At 50.0% G+C, this 20,921-nt stretch overlaps 1 protein-coding gene across 1 annotated transcript in view; it reads left to right on the top strand.

The window, feature by feature from the left end:
- LOC143817516 (uncharacterized) overlaps nt 1-20,921 on the top strand; it is a 77,008-nt gene that overhangs the window by 10,897 nt on the left and 45,190 nt on the right. Inside the window, exon 2 of the mRNA XM_077298994.1 lies at nt 10,714-11,644. Coding sequence (XP_077155109.1) covers nt 10,787-11,644 — 858 coding nt within the window. The 5' untranslated portion in view covers nt 10,714-10,786. The remainder of the gene's footprint in view (nt 1-10,713; nt 11,645-20,921) is intronic.

Raw genomic sequence — 20,921 nt, 5'->3', positions numbered from 1 at the left:
ACAGCCGGGGGCGCTACAGTCCTGTATTACTCCTCATACACACGTGGACCCGGGACAGCGGGGGGCGCTACAGTCCTGTATTACTCCTCATACACGCGTGGACCCGGGACAGCGGGGGGCGCTACAGTCCTGTATTACTCCTCATACACACGTGGACAGCCGGAGGCGCTACAGTCCTGTATTACTCCTCATACACATGTGGACCCGGGACAGCGGGGGGCGCTACAGTCCTGTATTACTCCTCATACACGCGTGGACCCGGGACAGCGGGGGGCGCTACAGTCCTGTATTACTCCTCATACACGCGTGGACCCGGGACAGCGGGGGGCGCTACAGTCCTGTATTACTCCTCATACACGCGTGGACCCGGGACAGCGGGGGGCGCTACAGTCCTGTATTACTCCTTGTACACACGTGAACAGCGGGGGGCGCTACAGTCCTGTATTACTCCTCATACACACGTGGACCCGGGACAGCGGGGGCGCTACAGTCCTGTATTACTCTTTGTACACACGTGGACAGCCGGGGGCGCTACAGTCCTGTATTACTTCTCATACACATGTGGACCCAGGACAGCGGGGGGCGCTACAGTCCTGTATTACTCCTCATACACGTGTGGACCCGGGACAGCGGGGGGCGCTACAGTCCTGTATTACTACTCATACACACGTGGACCCGGGACAGCGGGGGGCGCTACAGTCCTGTATTACTCCTTGTACACACGTGGACAGCGGGGGGCGCTACAGTCCTGTATTACTCCTCATACACGCGTGGACCCGGGACAGCGGGGGGCTACAGTCTTGTATTACTCCTCATACACACGTGGATCCGGGACAGCGGGGGGCTACAGTCTTGTATTACTCCTCATACACACGTGGACCCGGGACAGCGGGGGGCGCTACAGTCCTGTATTACTCCTCATACACACGTGGATCCGGGACAGCGGGGGGCTACAGTCTTGTATTACTCCTCATACACACGTGGACCCGGGACAGCGGGGGGCGCTACAGTCCTGTATTACTCCTCATACACACGTGGATCCGGGACAGCGGGGGGCTACAGTCTTGTATTACTCCTCATACACACGTGGACCCGGGACAGCGGGGGGCGCTACAGTCCTGTATTACTCCTCATACACACGTGGACCCGGGACAGCGGGGGCGCTACAGTCCTGTATTACTCCTCATACACACGTGGATCCGGGACAGCGGGGGCGCTACAGTCCTGTATTACTCCTCATACACACGTGGACCCGGGACAGTGAGGGGCGCTATAGTCCTGTATTACTCCTCATACACACGTGGACCCGGGACAGCGGGGGCGCTACAGTCCTGTATTACTCCTCATACACACGTGGACCCGGGACAGCGGGGGGCGCTACAGTCCTGTATTACTCCTCATACACACGTGGACAGCGGGGGGCGCCACAGTCCTGTATTACTCCTCATACACACGTGGACCCGGGACAGCGGGGGGCTACAGTCCTGTATTACTCCTCATACACACGTGGATCCGGGACAGCGGGGGCGCTACAGTCCTGTATTACTCCTCATACACACGTGGACCCGGGACAGTGAGGGGCGCTATAGTCCTGTATTACTCCTCATACACACGTGGACCCGGGACAGCGGGGGCGCTACAGTCCTGTATTACTCCTCATACACACGTGGACCCGGGACAGCGGGGGGCGCTACAGTCCTGTATTACTCCTCATACACACGTGGACAGCGGGGGGCGCCACAGTCCTGTATTACTCCTCATACACACGTGGACCCGGGACAGCGGGGGGCTACAGTCCTGTATTACTCCTCATACACACGTGGACCCGGGACAGCGGGGGGCTACAGTCCTGTATTACTCCTCATACACACGTGGATCCGGGACAGCGGGGGCGCTACAGTCCTGTATTACTCCTCATACACACGTGGACCCGGGACAGTGAGGGGCGCTATAGTCCTGTATTACTCCTCATACACACGTGGACCCGGGACAGCGGGGGCGCTACAGTCCTGTATTACTCCTCATACACACGTGGACCCGGGACAGCGGGGGGCGCTACAGTCCTGTATTACTCCTCATACACACGTGGACAGCGGGGGGCGCTACAGTCCTGTATTACTCCTCATACACACATGGACCCGGGACAGCGGGGGGCGCTACAGTTCTGTATTACTCCTCATACACGCGTGGACCCAGGACAGCGGGGGGCGCTACAGTCCTGTATTACTCCTTGTACACACGTGGACAGTGGGGGGCGCTACAGTCCTGTATTACTCCTCATACACACGTGGATCCGGGACAGCGGGGGGCGCTACAGTCCTGTATTACTCCTCATTGGTGATAAGTAGTGATGAGTGAGCACTAAAATGCTCGGGTGCTCGTTGCTCGGGTCGAGCAGATTGGAATACTCGGGTACTCGGCCAGAAGAACGAGCCCAATGTAAGTCTATGGGAGACCCGAGTATTTTTACCGCGATCCCCTCGGGGGTCCTTTTAATATCCAAAAACATCAGAAAATGATGGAAACACTGCTGAAACGACACAGGGACCTCATGGGGATCGCTCCGGGAAGCATTCCTGACTCCAAGGTCACAGCTGTAAGTAATGTGGTCAGAGGTTTACGCCAGTTTTACAGGCGCACAGTCAGGCTGCCGTCACACTAGCAGTATTTGGTCAGTATGTTACATCAGTATTTGTAGCCAAAACCTGGTGAGGAACAATCAGAGGAGAAGTATAATAGAAACACATGCACCACTGCTGCATTTATCATCCCCTCCTGGTTTTGGCTACAAATACTGATGTAAAATACTGATCACATACTGATAGTGTGACAGCAGCCTAAAACATACAAAAACGAAACCAAAATAGATTTTCCTGGGAAATATGTTAAGGAACATCCTTTCCAGGGTAATGATTTGTATATAAGGCAAAATAAATAACCAAAATCAAAAATGTTCCTCCACACCTTGGGCTATGTTCACTCGCAGCGTTTTTGATGCGTTTTCCAACTTTAAAATTGTTTTCAACCACTACCAATGCATTCACTGGGAAATGTCATTGTAACCCCCCTAGCTGGCCACGTGGTGTGTGACACATAAGCAGACCCATCTTGTTTCATTTATGAAGGAGGGACTCTTAAAGTCACAGGGCCTATTTTTATAGGGCCTTCAGGCGGCCTTTACTATTCTTAAAGGTCCAGCAGTCGGTCCTCACTATTCTTAGAGAGCCTCTAGAAAAGCTGCAGAGACACCATCACGTGTTTCTCAACGCAAGCAATGAATAGCCAGGTCTTTCACCGGGAAGGAACAACCACGGGAAGGGCAGCATCCAATAAAGGAAAACCACCTATGCCAAAACATGGTATCCATCCACAGACAGCTGTTTCGGGGTATTTGCCCCTCATCAGTGTGGAGTAGGAAACTGGCTATTAGGACCAGTGCCTAATGAAAAGGCCAGTTTCCTACTCCACACTGATGAGGGGCAAATACCCCGAAACAGCTGTCTGTGGATGGATACCAAGTTTTGGCATAGGTGGTTTTCCTTTATTGGATGCTGCCCATTCCGTGGTTGTTCCTTCCCGGTGAAAGACCTGGCTATTCATTGCTTGTGGAGCGCCCCCAGACGCAGGGCCGCGGGGTACTCGGTACCGGGCCTCTCTGTCTTGGTCTTGGGGTTGTCACGGTGGCTAGACCCGGTCCGTGACCCTGCTAAGGGGCGTCCAATGAAAGGTGTGATGATGGTGCGTGGTGCAACGTGCGATGAATAACGAGGACACAGGGTTGCAGTCTCTTTACCTCTTTACTGAAGGCTTCAGGATCCTCAATCCAGAGTACTGCTAACAGGGCTGTCTGAGACCGGCCGGTCCGATGGCACATCCAGAGTTCCCTTTGCAGGTGGAAATCAGTGTCTACCTTCTAGCGCCTGTGTGTTGTAGTACCTCCCTGCTGAGCACCACGGGATAGTCCTCACAACTGTTGTCTGTTTCTGATGTACTTTCTCACAACTTGTATCTGTTTTGATGTTCTTCTCCGTCCCCCAGATGATATGGATAGGACGCACCCGTATGACGGGTAGGCCTGGAGTTCTTCCGGGACCCTAGAGTCGCCCCTCTCCCACAGTTGCCCCCTATGTCTTCTTAGGTGATTTTGGTGAGACAGCCAACCTATAATTAACTGTCCTGCCGTTGGTTTGAAGTAATGCTTGGAGCCCAATACTTCCTCGGAGTTCCGGCTACGCGCCTCAGTAGGATGTTGCCTCGATCTTACGGCACGACTCCTACTGGTATTATCTTTTTGCTGTGATCTCGTTTCTCACTTCTCCACAATAAACCTCGCTTCTTGTCCTTTCTTGAGATACCGCCGCAATGTAGTGCAGGCGCGGTTCCTTAACGCTCTGTCTTGTTCGCTAGGCCTCTGTCAGGATCCCACCCCTGATAGGGACCCCCCTGAATCTTCCCCTGCAACACCCTCTGCCACAGGATGTTGCCTGGTTCCAACCCAGTCAGCTTCTGACTAACTTCCTATCCAGCCCCCAGTTTTACCAGATTGTGAGGAGTGGCCTAATACATAGCACCCTTAGCTCCCCCTGGAGGCCAGACTGTGAAGTGTATTGGTGTCTGTGATACCTGGTCAGGTGAACTCCTTCACTGCCATCAGACGTACCATCACCCCCCTTAGCGGCGGAGCATCAGTACTGCAACGATCAGGACTCTGGGGCGCTGCACTTGCGTTGAGAAACACGTGATGGTGTCTCCGCGGCTTTTCTACATGCATTTGCATATTTCCCATAAGGGATGGGGGCAGTGTTCTGGATCACTGCGTTGAGAAACACGTGATGGTGTCTCCGCGGTGTTGGATGTTTTGATCTCCCCGAGGTCATTCATCCTTATGTTTATTCTTAGAGAGCCACCAGCCGGCTATACTTTGTTGTTCCCATTATTAAAGGAAATCTGTCACCCTATTTTTGGCCTATAAGCTGCGGCCACCGCCGTCAGGGGCTTATCTCATTCTATAATGCTGTAGATAAGCCCCCAATGTATCCTGAAAGATAAGAAAAACAAGTTAGATTATACTCACCCAGGGGCGATCCGGGTCCGATGGGCGTCACAGATCCGGGTCTGGCACCTCCCATCTTCATGCACTGACGTCCTCTTCCTTGCTTCCTGTCGCGGCTCCTGCGCAGATGTAATTCTCTGTCCGGTTGAGGGCGCCGGGAAAGGTCAGAGAGGCCCAGCACCTGCACACAGCAGTACTTTACGCTGCACTCAACAGGGCAAATCAGTACGCCTGTGCCGGAGCCACGACAGAAGCAAGGAGGATGATGACATCGGATGAAGATTGGAGGCAGAGGCCCCGGACCTGCAACGCCCATCGGACCCGAACCAGGACTGCCCCGGGTGAGTATAATCTAACCTCTTTTTCTCATCTTTCAGGATACATCTGGGGCTTATCTACAGCATTACAGAATGCATTACGGAATGCTGCAGATAAGCCCCCAAAATGGGGTGACAGATTCCCTTTAAACAGTGTGTCCTTTATACTGTTATTGCGTATGCAGTGAGTGGCAGGGCTGCCCAAAATTTGAATGCACCCAACAACGCATTCAACAGATGTCACCACATGCAACCAAAGTTCCCAGTATTCACTTGGTACTCCCATACTGTCTGCTTACGCATTGAATGCAAGGCCTGCCCTGCCCCAAAGTTACATGCACCCCAATAAGCCTTTGAACACACGTACTGGATGGCCACAGGAAAACCAAGTTCACATTATTAGTCATTTGGTACTACCATAAAGTTTGCCCATGAAGTGAATGCAAGGCCTGCCCCAAATTTGCACAGACCCCAATCCCCCTTAGAATAAATGTGGAGCGGGTCTCCTATACTTGTAATGTCCATACACTAAGTGTATGGGCTGACAAATTTTTCGCCCTGGGGGGTACACATCAACATAATGTGTAAACATTTAAGAGTCAGCCTGTCTACATTTTCAGTTGTCAGGCTGATGCGCTTATCTGTTATAATTCCACCAGCGACACTAAAAACCCGCTCTGACAAAATGCTAGCAGCAGGGTAGGCGAGGACCTCCAAGGCGGAGAGAGCCAGTTCATGCCACGTGTCCAGCTTGGATACCCAATAATTATAAGGCACAGAAGAATCACGGATGATGTTGGTACGGTCATCAAGGTACTCCCTCAGCATCTTCCAAAACTTTGCACTCCTTGTGAGAGTACCCCATTCCTCAGGGCCTGGTTGATGGGAGGGTCTGAGAAAACTGTCCCAGAACTTTACCAGTGTTTCCCTGTCTCTGCTGGATTGGAGTTCTCTCTCACCTGTACTCCTTGGTTGTCCAACGAAATGTGACGTCTGCCGCCAGGGTTTTCATTACAACAATGGCCTTCTGGTATAGCACCATTTTAGTAGACCTGTCTGCCTCTGGAAGAAGAGATTGCAAGATCTCCTTGTAGCATGGGTCTAGAAGTTTCACCAACCAGTAATAACTGTCACCAAAAATTTTGAGAATACGAGGGTCACGGGAAAAGCAGGGCAACATAAAGTCAGCCATGTGTGCCAGACTGCTAACAGGCAAGACTTCTGTGTCCTCACCAATAGGGTGACTGACCATGCTGTCCTCGTCCTCCTCCTCCCTGTACTCAGGCCATCCACACTGAACAGACGGTATGACAGTTGTGCTTGAAGTACCATCAATAGCGCAGGAAAGTAGATCCTATTCTTCTTCCTCCTCCTCTTCCTCATAGTCAACCAATCCACGTTGGAATGAGATGAGGCTGGGCTGTGTGTAATCACCCTGTATGGTTCCTTGCTCCATCTTATCGTGCTCCACCTGAAATGCATCCTCGTTCATTGTGAGCAGAGAGCTTTTCAGAATACAGAGAAGCGGGATGGTGATGCTAATTATGGTGTCATCACCGCTCACCTTCTTGGTGGACTCCTCAAAGTTTTGTAGGATGGTACATATGTCTGACATCCATGTCCACTACTGAGGTCTTATGTGTGGAGTCTGAACTGAAGACCGATGGCCTTGTTGAAGCTGGTAGTCAACAACTGCCCTCTTCTGCTCACAAATCGTTTCCAACATATGCAGTGTAGAGTTCCAACGTGTGGGGACATCACACACCAGTCAGTGAGCCGGAAGCTGCAAACGATGCTATAGCACGGCAAGGGCGGCGGAAGCTGTAGCTGACCTTCTAAAATAAGCACACAGGCAGCATACTTTCAAAAGCAGATCTGGCAGCTGCAGGTAGCTTTTGAGAAACTATTGAACAACAAAGTTAAGCACATGGGCCAGACATGGTACATGTGTGACCTCGTCTCGCCTCAGAGCCGCCACCAGGTTCCGGCTATTGTCACACATGACCATGCCTGGATGTAGGTTCAGCGGTGTCAGTCACAGATCTGCCTGCTTTTTCAGAGCTGTCCACAACTCTTCAGCATTGTGCGGTTTATTACCTAAGCATATTAGCTTCAGCACAGCGTGTTGCCACTAGGCTGAGGCAGTGCTTCCAGCTTGTGCCTGATATGGTAATTTTGGAGATGGAGGCTGAAAAGGAGGAGGAGGATGAGGTGCAGGAGCTGTAGGCTGTGGGGGCAACCCTGATTGACGTAGGGCCCGCAATCCTCGGCGTCGGGAGGACGTGTTCCATCCCAAGGTCAGACTGGGTCCCGGTTTCCACTATGTTAACTCAGTGTGCCATCAGCTAGATGTGCCCACAAGCACTTATCCACGTGTCTGTGGTTGGGTGGACTTCTTTCTCAGTAACAGCATTGTTGAGGGCATGGCTAATGTTGTGGGACATGTGGTTGTGTAATGCCGGGACGGTGCATCGGGAGAAATAGTGGTGGCTGGGGTCTGAGTACCTTGGGACTGCCACCGCCATCAGGTTGTGGATAGTTTCCATCTCCATGAGCCTAAAAGGCAACATTTCGAGCGTAAGCAGACGAGAAATGTGTGAATTTAGTACTGTAGCCTGTGGGGTGTCGTTGGCAGTGTATTTACAAATGTGTTCCAATGACTGGGGTATAGACAACTGAAGGCTGCGCTGGGACAAGGACGTGGATGGGCTTGATGATGGTGCTAGTTGAGTGTGTGCAAGGACAGGCACTATGGACAGGGGATTGGCTTCCATGCACAACAGCGGAAGAAGCAGTAGAGACACATGCAGACAGTGTTCCTGGACCTTGGGGTTCGGCCCACCAAGTCGGGTGCTTTGCTGCCATGTGCCTTATCATACTGGTGGTGGTCAGGCAGGTAGTTTTGCCACCCCTGCTGATGCGGGCATGGCAGGATGTGCAAATGGCCTATTTAGGGTTATTGGCAGAGTCTTTAAAAAACAACCAGACTCGGAAAGACCTAACAATTGGACTGGCAACTTCCGTTGTGTTGGTATTACGAGTAACGGTTGCCCACTTTCGGTCTGCGGCCACCACACTGCTTCTTCCTGCTTGTTAGGCTGGTACGCTTCCCTCTCCCTTGTTCTGCATGTCCTCCTGCCAGCTTGGGTCTTTCTTGACTTTCTGGCAATTGTCTCATCATCTTCCACCTCTTGTGATATGTTCCCACTGTTGCCTTCGTGTGACTGTGGCTGCTCAAATATTTGGGCATCGCTACATGCGATCTCATCTTGCCCCACTTCAAGTGGACCAGGCAAGAGGCCTGAATCTGTAAATGGAAAAGTGGACAGCTCTTCAGAGTATCCAAGTGTATGATCAGTTGTCTCCGGGCACTCGGCATGGTGGGAGGAAGGATGATCAGGGTGATATGCGGTTCAGACTTACGGCTACTCAGACTTGACCGTACGGAAGACAGGGTGGTGGTGGTGGTGGCAAAGTGACTGGAAGCATTATCCACTATTCAACAAACAACCAAACAACCTTTGGACACTGCTCTGGGTTCAATAGTTGTGTTCTGCGGTCCCCTAGTAATTCGTTCATGAAGGTCGGGCGAGAAGATTGGGTGTTTGTTGTGGCACAATTTCTGCTTGCCCACAGCCTTGGACTCTGCATTCACCATCATGTCCACTTCCCCGTCCCTTGCCACACGCCTTGCCCATTTTAAATGGAGGACAATATTTTCCACGTTCACTACAAATGGCTGAGTTTGGAGAAAACTTATATGTGATCCGTGTGCGGGAAAACCACTGTTCAGAATATCTGGTCTATATTTTTATTTTCTTACAGGAAAATAGTGTCAAGATCTAGGGATTTTCATGCTGTACTATGAAAAGGATCTGGCTGTATTCTGCAGTTCCAACAACCAAATGGAGAAAAAAAGGGGGCTCTGGATTGATTTGGAATAAAGTAATCAGGATTAAGATGCAAAAAAAATTATTCCTGGCCACTGACACCTGGGGATATATATATATATATATATATATATATATATATATATATATATATATATATATATATATATATATATATATATATATAATGTGTATGTGTAATAGGCAGTAACAGCAGCAGACAGTAATGGAATGGACCCTCTTGATGTATGCGATGAAGTCTGCCACATACACTGCCTGCCTGCTACTGATGCCTATATACCCACATGCACTCCCTGCCTACCTAGCACTGATATCTAGATACCCCGTAATTAGTCATTAGAAGGACTGTTGGTGTAGCTGGATTTGTGGATTCTAAAATGGTAAACCCACACTAATACAATTATAATTCTATCCCTAGCTCAGCAGCACCTCTCCCTACACTGGTGATTCCGGAGCTGACTGTGACCAGCAGGGCGACACCAGGTCTGAAATAGATCTGATGACGCTGTGCGGCCAGCCAATCACTGCAATGCCACAACCAACATGGCTGCGGCATTACAGTGCATGGCAGACAATCCCTGCATGTTGATTGGCTCTCTAAAGAGCGCTAAATATGCAGAGTGGGGACCCGAGCTCCCACCGAATAATTCCGGAAATGCTCAGCGAGTACAGCAATGCTCGGGCGAGTAACAAGCATTACAGAGTATGCTCGCTCATCACTAGTGATGAGGTGTAGTGAAGAGTGAGTGTACTCGTTGCTCGGGTTTTCCCAAGCACGCTCGGGTGGTCTCCGAGTATTTGTGACTGCTCGGAGATTTCGTTTTCCTTGCCGCAGCTGCATGATTCACGGCTGCTAGACAGCTTGATTACATGTGGGGATTCCCTAGCAACCAGGCAACCACCACATGTACTCAGGCTGGCTAGCAGCTGTAATTCATGCAGCTGTGTCAACAAAAACTAAATCTCCGAGCAGTCATAAATACTCAGAGACCACCCGAGCGTGCTCTGGAAAACCCGAGCAACGAGTACACTCGCTCATCACTAATAAGGTGTAATCCGACCATACTCGCGTCCCCTCGCCTGCATGTCTCGTGCAAATAGACATTTCCTGCATACAGTATGTTGCGGATGTCGAACAGCAGCGAGACATGCAGCGATAGGGACTCGAGTATAATGTTAGAGCACAATGAAAATACTTGATTAGGACACGAGCGTGCTTGGATGACGTCTATTCGAGCACTCTCACTCATCGCTAGTCCTAGTCCATACGGAGCCAGGACCTCCATTCTCGGCAGATTTTTCTAGTTTTAGACATTGCTGGAGCTGTAGTTCAGTGCACTTACTCATGTTTCGCCGTTATGTTTTCTCACTATTCTGTATATTGAGCTTCGGCTTCTTCTGGTAACATTTTGGTGTTTTGTTTTTTTATCAGAGACTGAAGGTTTTCACTTGAGAATGTCCTGAGCAGCCACCACCACTGACAACTGCAGATTCAGACTCTTACTATGGAGCAGATGGATGAGGCAAAGGATGTCTCCATGGTAACTTCAAGGACCTCGCCATCCCCACCTTTACCTCCATGCCCACTAACCCTACCAGCCAATAGCCTCCCACTTCAGTCAGAAGTTTCTTTACCTCCACCACCTCCTCCACCAGGAAGATTTGCCCTGCCGTCACCGCCACCTCTACCATGTTATGGAACGTCCCTTCACAATGCTACGCCCCCACTGCCGCAGTGTTATGGAAAGTTCCTTCATGCTGCTCTGCCTCCACCACCATCCTCTTTTGTAACATCTCTTCCCGATGCTCCACTCTCACCACCAACATTTTATGGAATGGCTCTTCCTGTTGCCCCGCCACCACCACCACCACCATTTTATGGAACATTTCTTCCCACTGCTCCACCCCCACCACCGCCATCCGATGGAATATCTCTTCCCGTTGCTCCACCTCCACCACCATGTTTTGGAACATCTCTTCCATCTACTCCACCTCCACCACCACCATCTTATGGAATGTCTCTTCCTGCTGTTCCGCCCCCACCACCGCCATCTTATGGAACATCTCTTCCATCTGGTCTGCTCCCACCACCTTTTGGAACATCTCTTCCAGCTGCTCCGCACCCACATGTAGATCAGCGTAGACCAAAATTACGGAACTTTAACTGGGATGCTTTGCCCGCTGAACGAGTCCTGGGAGGCCGGAACCTCTGGACTTGTGGCCCTCAGGGGACCAGCCTGCAGATAGATGTGGTTCACATGGAGGAACTTTTCGGACAAAGGGAGGAACCACGTAAACTGCGAGGAACCAGGAGCTTCAAGTCCCGATCCCATCAAAGTGTCACCGAGCGCGACGTGAATGAGGTAGGAGACTAATTATTCTGTTATTTAGTATTGATCACATAGACCTCACTGAGCCGAACGTCTTCCATTGTGACTGAGTCACCTTGCTTCTCTAAGATGTTTGTCTCCATCTTGTCCTACCTGATTCATCGACTAGACCTTCATTCATCTTTGTGAGTGAAGCTTTAAGTTCAGATGGATTGTAGAAAAGTTTTGCCAAATTGAACGTTAAAGATTGTTAAATTAAGTAGGAAAGAAGAGCCAATGCTTGGCCCCGGCCCCCCCCCCCCCACCTCAGTGTCCTGCCCTGAGCCAGCTACCAATGCCACAATCCACCACAAAACTGCCATATAAAAAATATTTTTTTGCTTTATAAATTAGAATAGAAAGAATAAGTCCATATCAGAAGGACTCTGTTTTTAGAGAAGAGGACAAAGCTCCCACCCAGTAATCCATCACACACTACGAATAAGGTGCCGTTTGACAGGTGACAATACCATGGAAATTGGCTAAGAGTTAGAGTAATTAAACGTATTTTTATTATCCGCTTTTGCAAAAGTTATATCTTTGTAACATGCTCCATTACCTAATTTTGCTCCGTTTTCTCCAGCACCATGCTGCCCTGCTGTTATAGCTGCCTAGTAAATGTTTTTTAAAGCTGCTTTGAATTGCTGCTTTAGCAAGAACCCGTTCTCGAACACTATTTACAGGCATGCCTCGCACCGTTTAAAATTTCCCTCCACCTTTGAGTTTTTGTATACAGTGATTAAATATGGATTCTTGAAAAAATTAAAATTTGGGTGTGAGGAGTGTTACAATGTTAAAGAAAAACAGATAATAAACATTACATATATTGCTGTGTCGGTAGAAAACGTCAAGTGGATTGTACCCAAACCTAAACCATTTTTTCTTGCATCTGACTTGGGTATTGTTATGGAACCACTCAGCACCCAGAATATGTTGTGCAGTTATATGTATGAACAATGGGTTCCACGTGAGATGCATCAGCCCACAGGCTGCGCCCCTGGGCAGAGGGGACAAGATATCCCCCTTCTGTCCTCCCCCCCCCCCCCCCCCCCCCCACCTTTGCAATTCCCACAGTAAATATCAGCAGGCTCAGGCCACCTGCGGCTATTGTAATGTATGTCTGGCCTGCTGCTTTTCTATTGGCCTGCCCTCTGTATCTGTGTAATATATTTTGTGTCCTGTGAATAAAGTGTGTGAGACTGGAAATACGTGGAGAAGCAGTCAGCTTTATATGCTCTCATGTAATCAAGGAATTCCAGCTAGCGTCCTTCATTCAGACTCCAGCCAAAGCAAAGTGGACCTCCTGAAACACGGGGTGGTACTGAAAGAGGTACCCCAGCTTGGTAGACCCCGTTATACTGGTGGCAGCAGTGGGATGTGATACCCCTTCTACAGGAGGAAAGGAATGAATGGAAAACAACTACCAGAAGTTAGAGGACTACATTAAAAGATCTGGTGGAAGCCCAAGGGTTAATCGCCTGCAACAAAACATAAGCGGATTTGGTAGCAGCCATCATGGAACACGACAGTGCAGCACCCCCCAATGTGAACGTGGAGGAGACTGAATTCCAGAGGGAGGTAAAGAACAGACTGGCGTTCTGTGGCCCAAACCCTGCAGTAGAGATCATACGAGAGGTGATGGCTGGTGTGCATACTGATCTGAAGGAAAAGATGGCCGAGCGGACCAGGATAGAGCTAGCCAAGATAGAGATGGCAGAGCGGACCAAAGTGGAGCTGGCCAAGATGGAGATGGCAGAGCAGAGAGAGGAGAGTCAGCGAGCAGGGGGAGCTCTGGCCTCCCACCAGGTACCTTCAACAGTAAGCCACAAGAAGATCCAGTATAATGCCTTCCGACAGTTGGGGGAGGCAGAGGAAGACATTGATGGCTTTCTGCAGGACTTTGAGCGGCAGTGTGCCCTTCATCAAGTGAAGCTCGAGGAACGGGTTCAGATTCTGGCCAGCAAGCTGACAGGCCGGGCAGCAGACGCCTATTGCACGGTACCTGATGAGGACTGTATGGACTATGAGCGGATCAAAGAAGTGATCTTGGCCTGGTATGCGCTGACACCAGAGGCATACCGCCAAAAGTTCCGCGGACTTATAAAACAAATAACCGATACCCACGCTGAATGGGCCTGTCAATTACGGCGGTCACTGCTACAGTGGGTACAAGGGAGCCAAGCAACCACTAAGGAGGACGTCCTCCAGCTCTTTTTGTTAGAACGATTCTTTAATGGACTAACCCCCGAGACACACGAATGGCTTTGGGACAGGCGACCAATAACTCTTGAGGAAGCCGCTCGTCTGGCCGATGAACATCATGACGCCCGGAGGCCTCAGTTGTCCGGATCAAAGATGGACGCCCATGGACCTGGAGGGCCCCAAACCACCGAAGATTGTAGGGGGACCAGCTACAAACCCGGCCTACCACAGTTCCCCTGGGGCGCGATGCCACACCTCCCGTCAGCTGGGCCACCTGCAAAGACAATGTCCCAACCGGACTCAGCATACCCAGTGGCCAAAGGCGGGAACAGCTACCTTCAGCCGGGCCGCTGTACACTGCTACCAAGGCGAAGCTGACCCGGCATTGGGGGCCACAACTAATCAAGGGGTGGAAGAGATGGAGGAAGTGCTGCATGAAGTAGACCCCGTGCAGGCAGCCCGGGCAGATAACCGACAACAGCATCGACAGGTCGTGTGGGTTAATGGGAAAAGCATGCAGGGACTATGAGATTTCGGAGCAACTTTGACCCTTGTGAAGCCTCATCTCGTCCGGGACCAAGAGAAGACAGACCGGACAGTGGCAGTCCATGTAGCAGGGGGAGCCATACATCGACTGCCCACTGCCAGGATTCACCTGAACTGGGGAGTCACGGATGGCCTTGTTGAGGTCGGCTTGATGGAGGATTTGCCGGCAGACGTCTTGCTGGGAAATGACTTTGGGCCCATGTTGTCTGCCTTCTCGGTTGCCCCTCTGGCTGAGACATATCCTGTGACCACCCGGAGACAAGCTCGAGCTGCAGAGGCGGAATCACACTCGGAGGAGGCCCAGGTAAGACATCCCAGCCCTACACGTATTCCCATAGCCAGACACATTTCTTTGGCCACCCCAGCTGAATTTAAGAGGGAGTTACTTGAGGATCCTTCATTGGAGGGATATCGTGGGAAGGCACAGGAGGGGAGAGGGGTACTGGAAGGGGAACAGTTTATATGGAAGCAGGGACTCCTCTACCGGATCACAGAGCAGCACCACACAGGGACGAGCCCCACTATAAAACGACAGCTGGTAGTTCCCAAGAAGTATAGGCAGGAGTTACTGCGAATCTCTCATGACATACCCTTGGCCGGGCACTTCGGCGTCAGTCGCACCGGGCATCGTCTGACACAACTTCTTTTGGCCGGGGGTAACCTATGATGTTCATCAGTACTGCCAGACCTGTGACAGTTGCCAGCGCATTGGCAAGAGGGGAGATCGATGCAAGGCCGAATTACGCCCCCTCCCCATTGTGGAGGAACAATTTAGCCAAGTAGCGGTCGATCTGATAGGGCCATTAGCCAAACCCAGTCCGTCAGGGAAAAGGTATATATTGACAGTGGTAGATTATGCCACACAGTATCCAGAGGCGGTTGCGTTACCTAACATACTGGCAGAGACGATGGCGGCTGCCCTGCTCCAGGTTTTCCCATGGGTTGGATTTCCCCAGGAGATTATCTCGGACCAGGGTACCCAGTTTACAGCAGAGGTGACCAATCAACTGTGGAAGCTGTGTGGCTTAAAGTCCATTAGAAGCGCCCCGTACCACTCGTAAACCAATGGGTTGTGTGAACGCATTACCGGGACGTTAAAACAACTCATTGGGACTTTTACCAGGACCTACAGGGACTGGGAGAAATTCTTGCCACACCACCTTTTTGCCTATCGGGAGGTGCCCCAAGAATCCACGGGGTTCTCCCCGTTCGAACTGGTATACGGGAGACGGGTAAGGGGACCCCTAGACTTAGTGCTAGAACACTGGGAAGGGGAGGGCATCATAGAAGGGGTACCTATTGTACCCTATGTGCTGGAATTCCGGGACCGCCTACAGGAGCTGACCCAGGCTGTACGTGGGAACATGCAGGTGGCGTATGGTACGATCGGAGGGCCAGAGAGCGCACCTTAGAAATAGGGCAGAAGGTCCTGGTGTTAGAGCCCACTAGGCAGAACAAGTTCCAAGCTGCATGGCAGGGGCCCTACCAGGTAGTGGGGAAAATAGCCGACACCACCTATAATGTCGCTGATTGTGACGACCTCAGGGTTATTCGCATGTTCCACGGGGATATGCTGAAGCCCTACCGGAAGCGCCCTGAAGAGGTAGTGGCCATCTGAGCACCTGAAGCAGAGGATTTAGCCGGACTTCCCTTGCCTGATGTCTTAGGGGAAAGGACTCAGTCTGAAACATGGGACCAGGTACACTTGGGTGAAGACCTAGGCCCCTGGGAGAGACAGCAGGCGGAGGAGTTATTGAGGCAGGCACAGAGGATGTTTTCGGGGAGACCAGGGTACACTCGCCTGGCACAACACAAGGTTGAGACCCAGGATCAGACCCCCCTGCGACAACCCCACTTCCGCGTCCCTGAGTCTGTACGAGAAGGGATGCGACAAGAGATACAAGAGATGTTGCGTTTAGGGGTCATTGAAGAGTCAGATAGTCCCTGGGCATCCCCCGTAGTGTTAGTGCCCAAGAAGGATGGGACTACATGTTTTGTGTAGACTATCGTAAGCTCAATGAGAAAACAGTGACGGATGCGTATCCCATGCCGCGTGTGGATGAGTTGTTAGACCGGCTGGCAGGGGCAAAGTATTTGACCACCATCGATCTATGCAAAGGCTACTGGCAGATTCCCCTTAGTTCTGATGCTATTCCCAAGTCGGCATTTGTCACCCCGTTCGGCTTATTCCTGTTTCGAGTTATGCCATTCGGGATGAAGAATGCCCCGGCAACCTTCCAGAGGCTGGCTGACCGGCTTCTGGATGGTCTCCAGGACTATGCGTGTGCCTACCTGGATGGCATCGCCATCTACAGCGCGACATAGGAAGAGCATCTAAATCACCTAGAGACAGTATTGGACAGGATCCACAAGGCCGGAATCACCCTGAACCCAAACAAGTGTCACGTGGACAAAGCGGAGGTTCAGTATTTAGGACATTGGGTGGGAAGTGGGAAACAGCGACCAGAACCAGCCAAGATTGAGGCCATAGCCAAATGGCCCACCCCACGCACTAAAACCCAGGTCATGGCGTTTCTAGGGACAGCGGGGTATTACAGGAACTTCGTTCCCAATTACAGCAGCGTAGCCAAGCCCCTCACTGATCTGACCCGTAAGAACCAATCCCGCCAGGTAACCTGGACCCCAGAGTGTGAGGAAGCCTTCTGCCAGCTAAAGGACGCCCTCACGAATACCCCTGTATTGGCCGCACCCGATCCAACTAAACATTTCCTTGTTCACACAGACGCTTCTATGTTTGGATTGGGGGCAGTACTGAGCCAAGTCGGGCCGGCCGGCCAAGAACACCCGGTAGCTTACCTGAGTCGGAAACTACTGCCCCGTGAAGTGAGCTATGCGGCCATCGAGAAGGAGTTCCTGGCAGTAGTATGGGCACTCAAAAAGTTGCAACCATATTTGTATGGACGACAGTTTTCCCTCCTAACGGACCATAATCCCCTAGTCTGGCTTAATCGGGTCTCCGGAGACAATGCCAGATTACTGCAGTGGAGTTTAGCCCTACAACCTCTGGACTTCACCATCCACTACAGACCCGGCAAACAAAATGGTAACGCCGATGGACTAAGTCGACAAACGGAACTTGTACCAACCCCATAAACTTCGGTTATCCCCAAACCGATCCGTTAAGGACCAGACTGTGTATGCCGATCGCGTCGCTGAAAAGGGGAGCAATGTTACGGAACCACTCAGCACCCAGAATATGTTGTGCAGTTATATGTATGAATAATAGGTTCCATGTGAGATGCCTCAGCCCACAGGCTGCGCCCCTGAGCAGAGGGGACAAGATATCCCCTTCTGTCCTCCCCCCACCTTTGTAATTCCCACAGTAAATATCGGCAGGCTCCGGCCCCCCAGCTTTTATATGCTCTCATGTAATCAAGGAATTCCAGCCAGCGTCCTTCATTCAGACTCCAGCCAAAGCAAAGTGGACCTCCTGAAACATGGGGTGGTACTGAAAGAGGTACCCCAGCTTGGTAGACCCCGTTACAGGTATGCCGAATTTTAATTTAAATTTTTTCTTGTATCTTTGGAGTGGTCTCCCATTCGTGCACCCCTTACTGGAGTGCTGCATAGCCTCTTTTTTTGTAAATATGGATTCTTGCTAGAGCTACAGTTCAAAGCAGCTTGTAAAAGAGCATGAACAAAGCCAGTTAAAGCGCACTCTCAGCATGGAACTTATGAGAAAAGGTGAGGTGATGGGTAATAATAATAATTTTTATTAATATAGAGCCAACATATTCCGCAGCACTTTACAATAAAGCGGGGACATGTACAGACAATAAATTCAATACAAGTTAAGACAATTTAAACAGTGACATTAGGGGTGAGGTCCCTGCTCGCAAGCTTACAATCTACAAAGGTATATTTCAAAGACTGACAACTTGGCAAAGGCTGATCAATATTTCATGAGTAATTAATCTTATTTTTTAACAAAACTTCACTGACAGCTGAGGTCAGCGGAATTTGCAATATTAATGTCAGAAGTCTCTTTAACTGGCAAAGGTTATGGCTCATGTAGAGGAGCTGACCGCAATCAGTAAGTGACCACTCTTCAGTGATTGGTCATTACTTTTTGGCTCACAGTCTCCACCAGATGCTGTCAGGCAGCTCGCTCCTGTCTCCCTCTCTGCCTGTCTCCTGGGGGAGACGCTTCCCCAGCTCTCTCACACAGAGCCTGCGGAGAGTTCGGGCTCCATTTACGGGATCCTGCGAGTAATCTCTCCTGCATGAGGTGTTAGCGCCGAATGTTACAGCGGCCTACATGTTTGGGTTAGTAATGAGGCCACATGCACCACTGGGGTGATAACGGCCCGTGACTGTGTCCCTAAGTGACTGTGTCCCTAAGTCCCTGCCTCCTCCATTCATAAGACGCTGACCCATCAATGTCACATCCACAATGAAAGAATTCGTAACAGAAGAGTGACTTCAGTGTGTGTGTATGTATGTGTGTGTATATATATATATATACACACACACACTCCGTATATACAGGTGCTTCTCACAGAATTAGAATATCATGAGAAAATTAATTTATTTCAGTTCATACTGGCAAAAAGTGAAACGCACATATTATATAGTCATCACACACAGTGATCTATTTCACGTGTTTTTATTTCTGTTAATGTTGATGATTATGGCTTACAGCCAATGAAAACCCAAAACTCATTATCTCAGTAAATTAGAATACTTTATAACACCAGCATGAAAAATGATTGTAAAGTCCGAAATGTCGGCCTGCTGAAGTGTATGTTCAGTAAACGCACTCAGTACTGGGTCAGGGCTTCTTTTGCATCAATTACTGCATGTGGCACTGCTGAGGGGTTATGGAAGCCCAGGTTGCTTTGATAGCAGCCTTCAGCTCATCTGCATTGTTAGGTCTGGTGTCTATCATCATCCTTTGACAATGCACATAGATTCTCTATGGGGTTAAGATCAGGTGAGTTTGCTACCAATCAAGCCCAGTGACACTGTTGTTTGTAAACCAGGTATTGGTACTTTTGGCAGTGAGGACAGGTGCCAAGACCTGCTAGAGAAAAGAATTTCCAACTCCAATAAGCTTGGTCTTGATAAAACACAGTAGACCTACACCAGCAGATGACATGGCTCTGGCACTGTCTATTGGTCATTGTCAGGAAATAAGAAGTTCTGATTACTTCAATTACACATACAGAGCTCTCAGCTGCAGTTTCCTCTGCCTGCCAGCAAAAAGCTGGAATTCTAAGCCACTCTCCCTCCCCCCTGCTATATAGCTGTAATGTGAGAGCAGCATGCTAGCAACATCCACTGAGGAATTTTTATGGCTTTGTGCTGGGAAAGCCAGTCTTCTCCCTAAACCCCTCATCCCCCCCCCCTCCCGCCTGATACCAGCTATAAGTGGTACAGCAACTTTCAAACTACATGAGACTCTTTTTTTTTTTGTTCTTGAAAAGTTATGTATAATGGCACCGATCAGTGTTAGAGATATAAGGGTTACATATTCCGAATGTCCACCGAGAGATCTATAACTCACTGAAATCACTAGGATCTAGATCCAAAGAAATGCAACTAATGGATTTCTCCATAAGTGGGTCATATATCTAGGCTGTGTTTTATACCTAAATGAACCCCCATGACGTGATGAGCATCATGATCCTTGTGTCATTCTTCTATGAGGTTCATGCAGCGAGTTATGTATAGAAATGGTTAGTCACAACTCTAAGAAAGGGGAGTATTCAGCCTCTGATTGAGGTCACCACAGGGGGGAGTGCCTTGGTTTTGGGCACGGAGATAAGTGGGTGAGACATGAGTCTTCACTACTCTTTTGTCTTGGGTCCAGCTGCGAGACAGATCTGTAATGCATCTGGATGTATGCCCATAGGCCACAGCACATGGTCTGCCATGACATGAAATTACATAATGAACTGTAAGGGTTTCTCACCTTTTAATCCCATTTTATTTGTAATTGTACTGTACATACGACACTTGTCTACTTTTATAATATCTTTTTATACCTCTGTAAACACCGCCTACCTTTTTGGAGTAAAATATATAAAATTACTAGCTTCGTTTCTCCTTGCTCTCTAACATACTGTCACGTCTTCTGAAGTGAATTATGCTACGAACTTGGGTTGGCTCCGAACCCGTGATTAATTAAGAAATCAGAGCTGGTGGCAGCGGATTTGTCCTGTGCGCTTGGGAGACTTTGTAGCGACGGATGGCATCGATAATTATTGTTCCCGCTTGAGTGGGAGTAGTTATATCGCCCTCGCTGCAGCGTGCCCATTAGCCAGTACAAAGTTAGACTGCCTTTCTGGCGACTAATTATCCTAGGTGCAGTATCCTGTCTGACCTGAGGGTAAGGGGGCGCCAGAGAGCTGCGAGTTCCAAACCGGAAGTGGGATATAGATAAATCCCCTTGTTGCTTACCTTTCTTGTGGAGTGTCAATGACTGCCTTCTGGACATCTGTCAAATCAGCAGTCTTCCCCATGATTGTGGAGCTACTGAAACAGACTAAATGACCTTTTT

The sequence above is a fragment of the Ranitomeya variabilis genome, chromosome 3, assembly GCF_051348905.1.
Source record: "Ranitomeya variabilis isolate aRanVar5 chromosome 3, aRanVar5.hap1, whole genome shotgun sequence".
Taxonomy (NCBI): domain Eukaryota; kingdom Metazoa; phylum Chordata; class Amphibia; order Anura; family Dendrobatidae; genus Ranitomeya; species Ranitomeya variabilis.
Note: the sequence above shows the minus strand (reverse complement) of the source record. Positions and strands in the feature narration are given on the sequence as shown.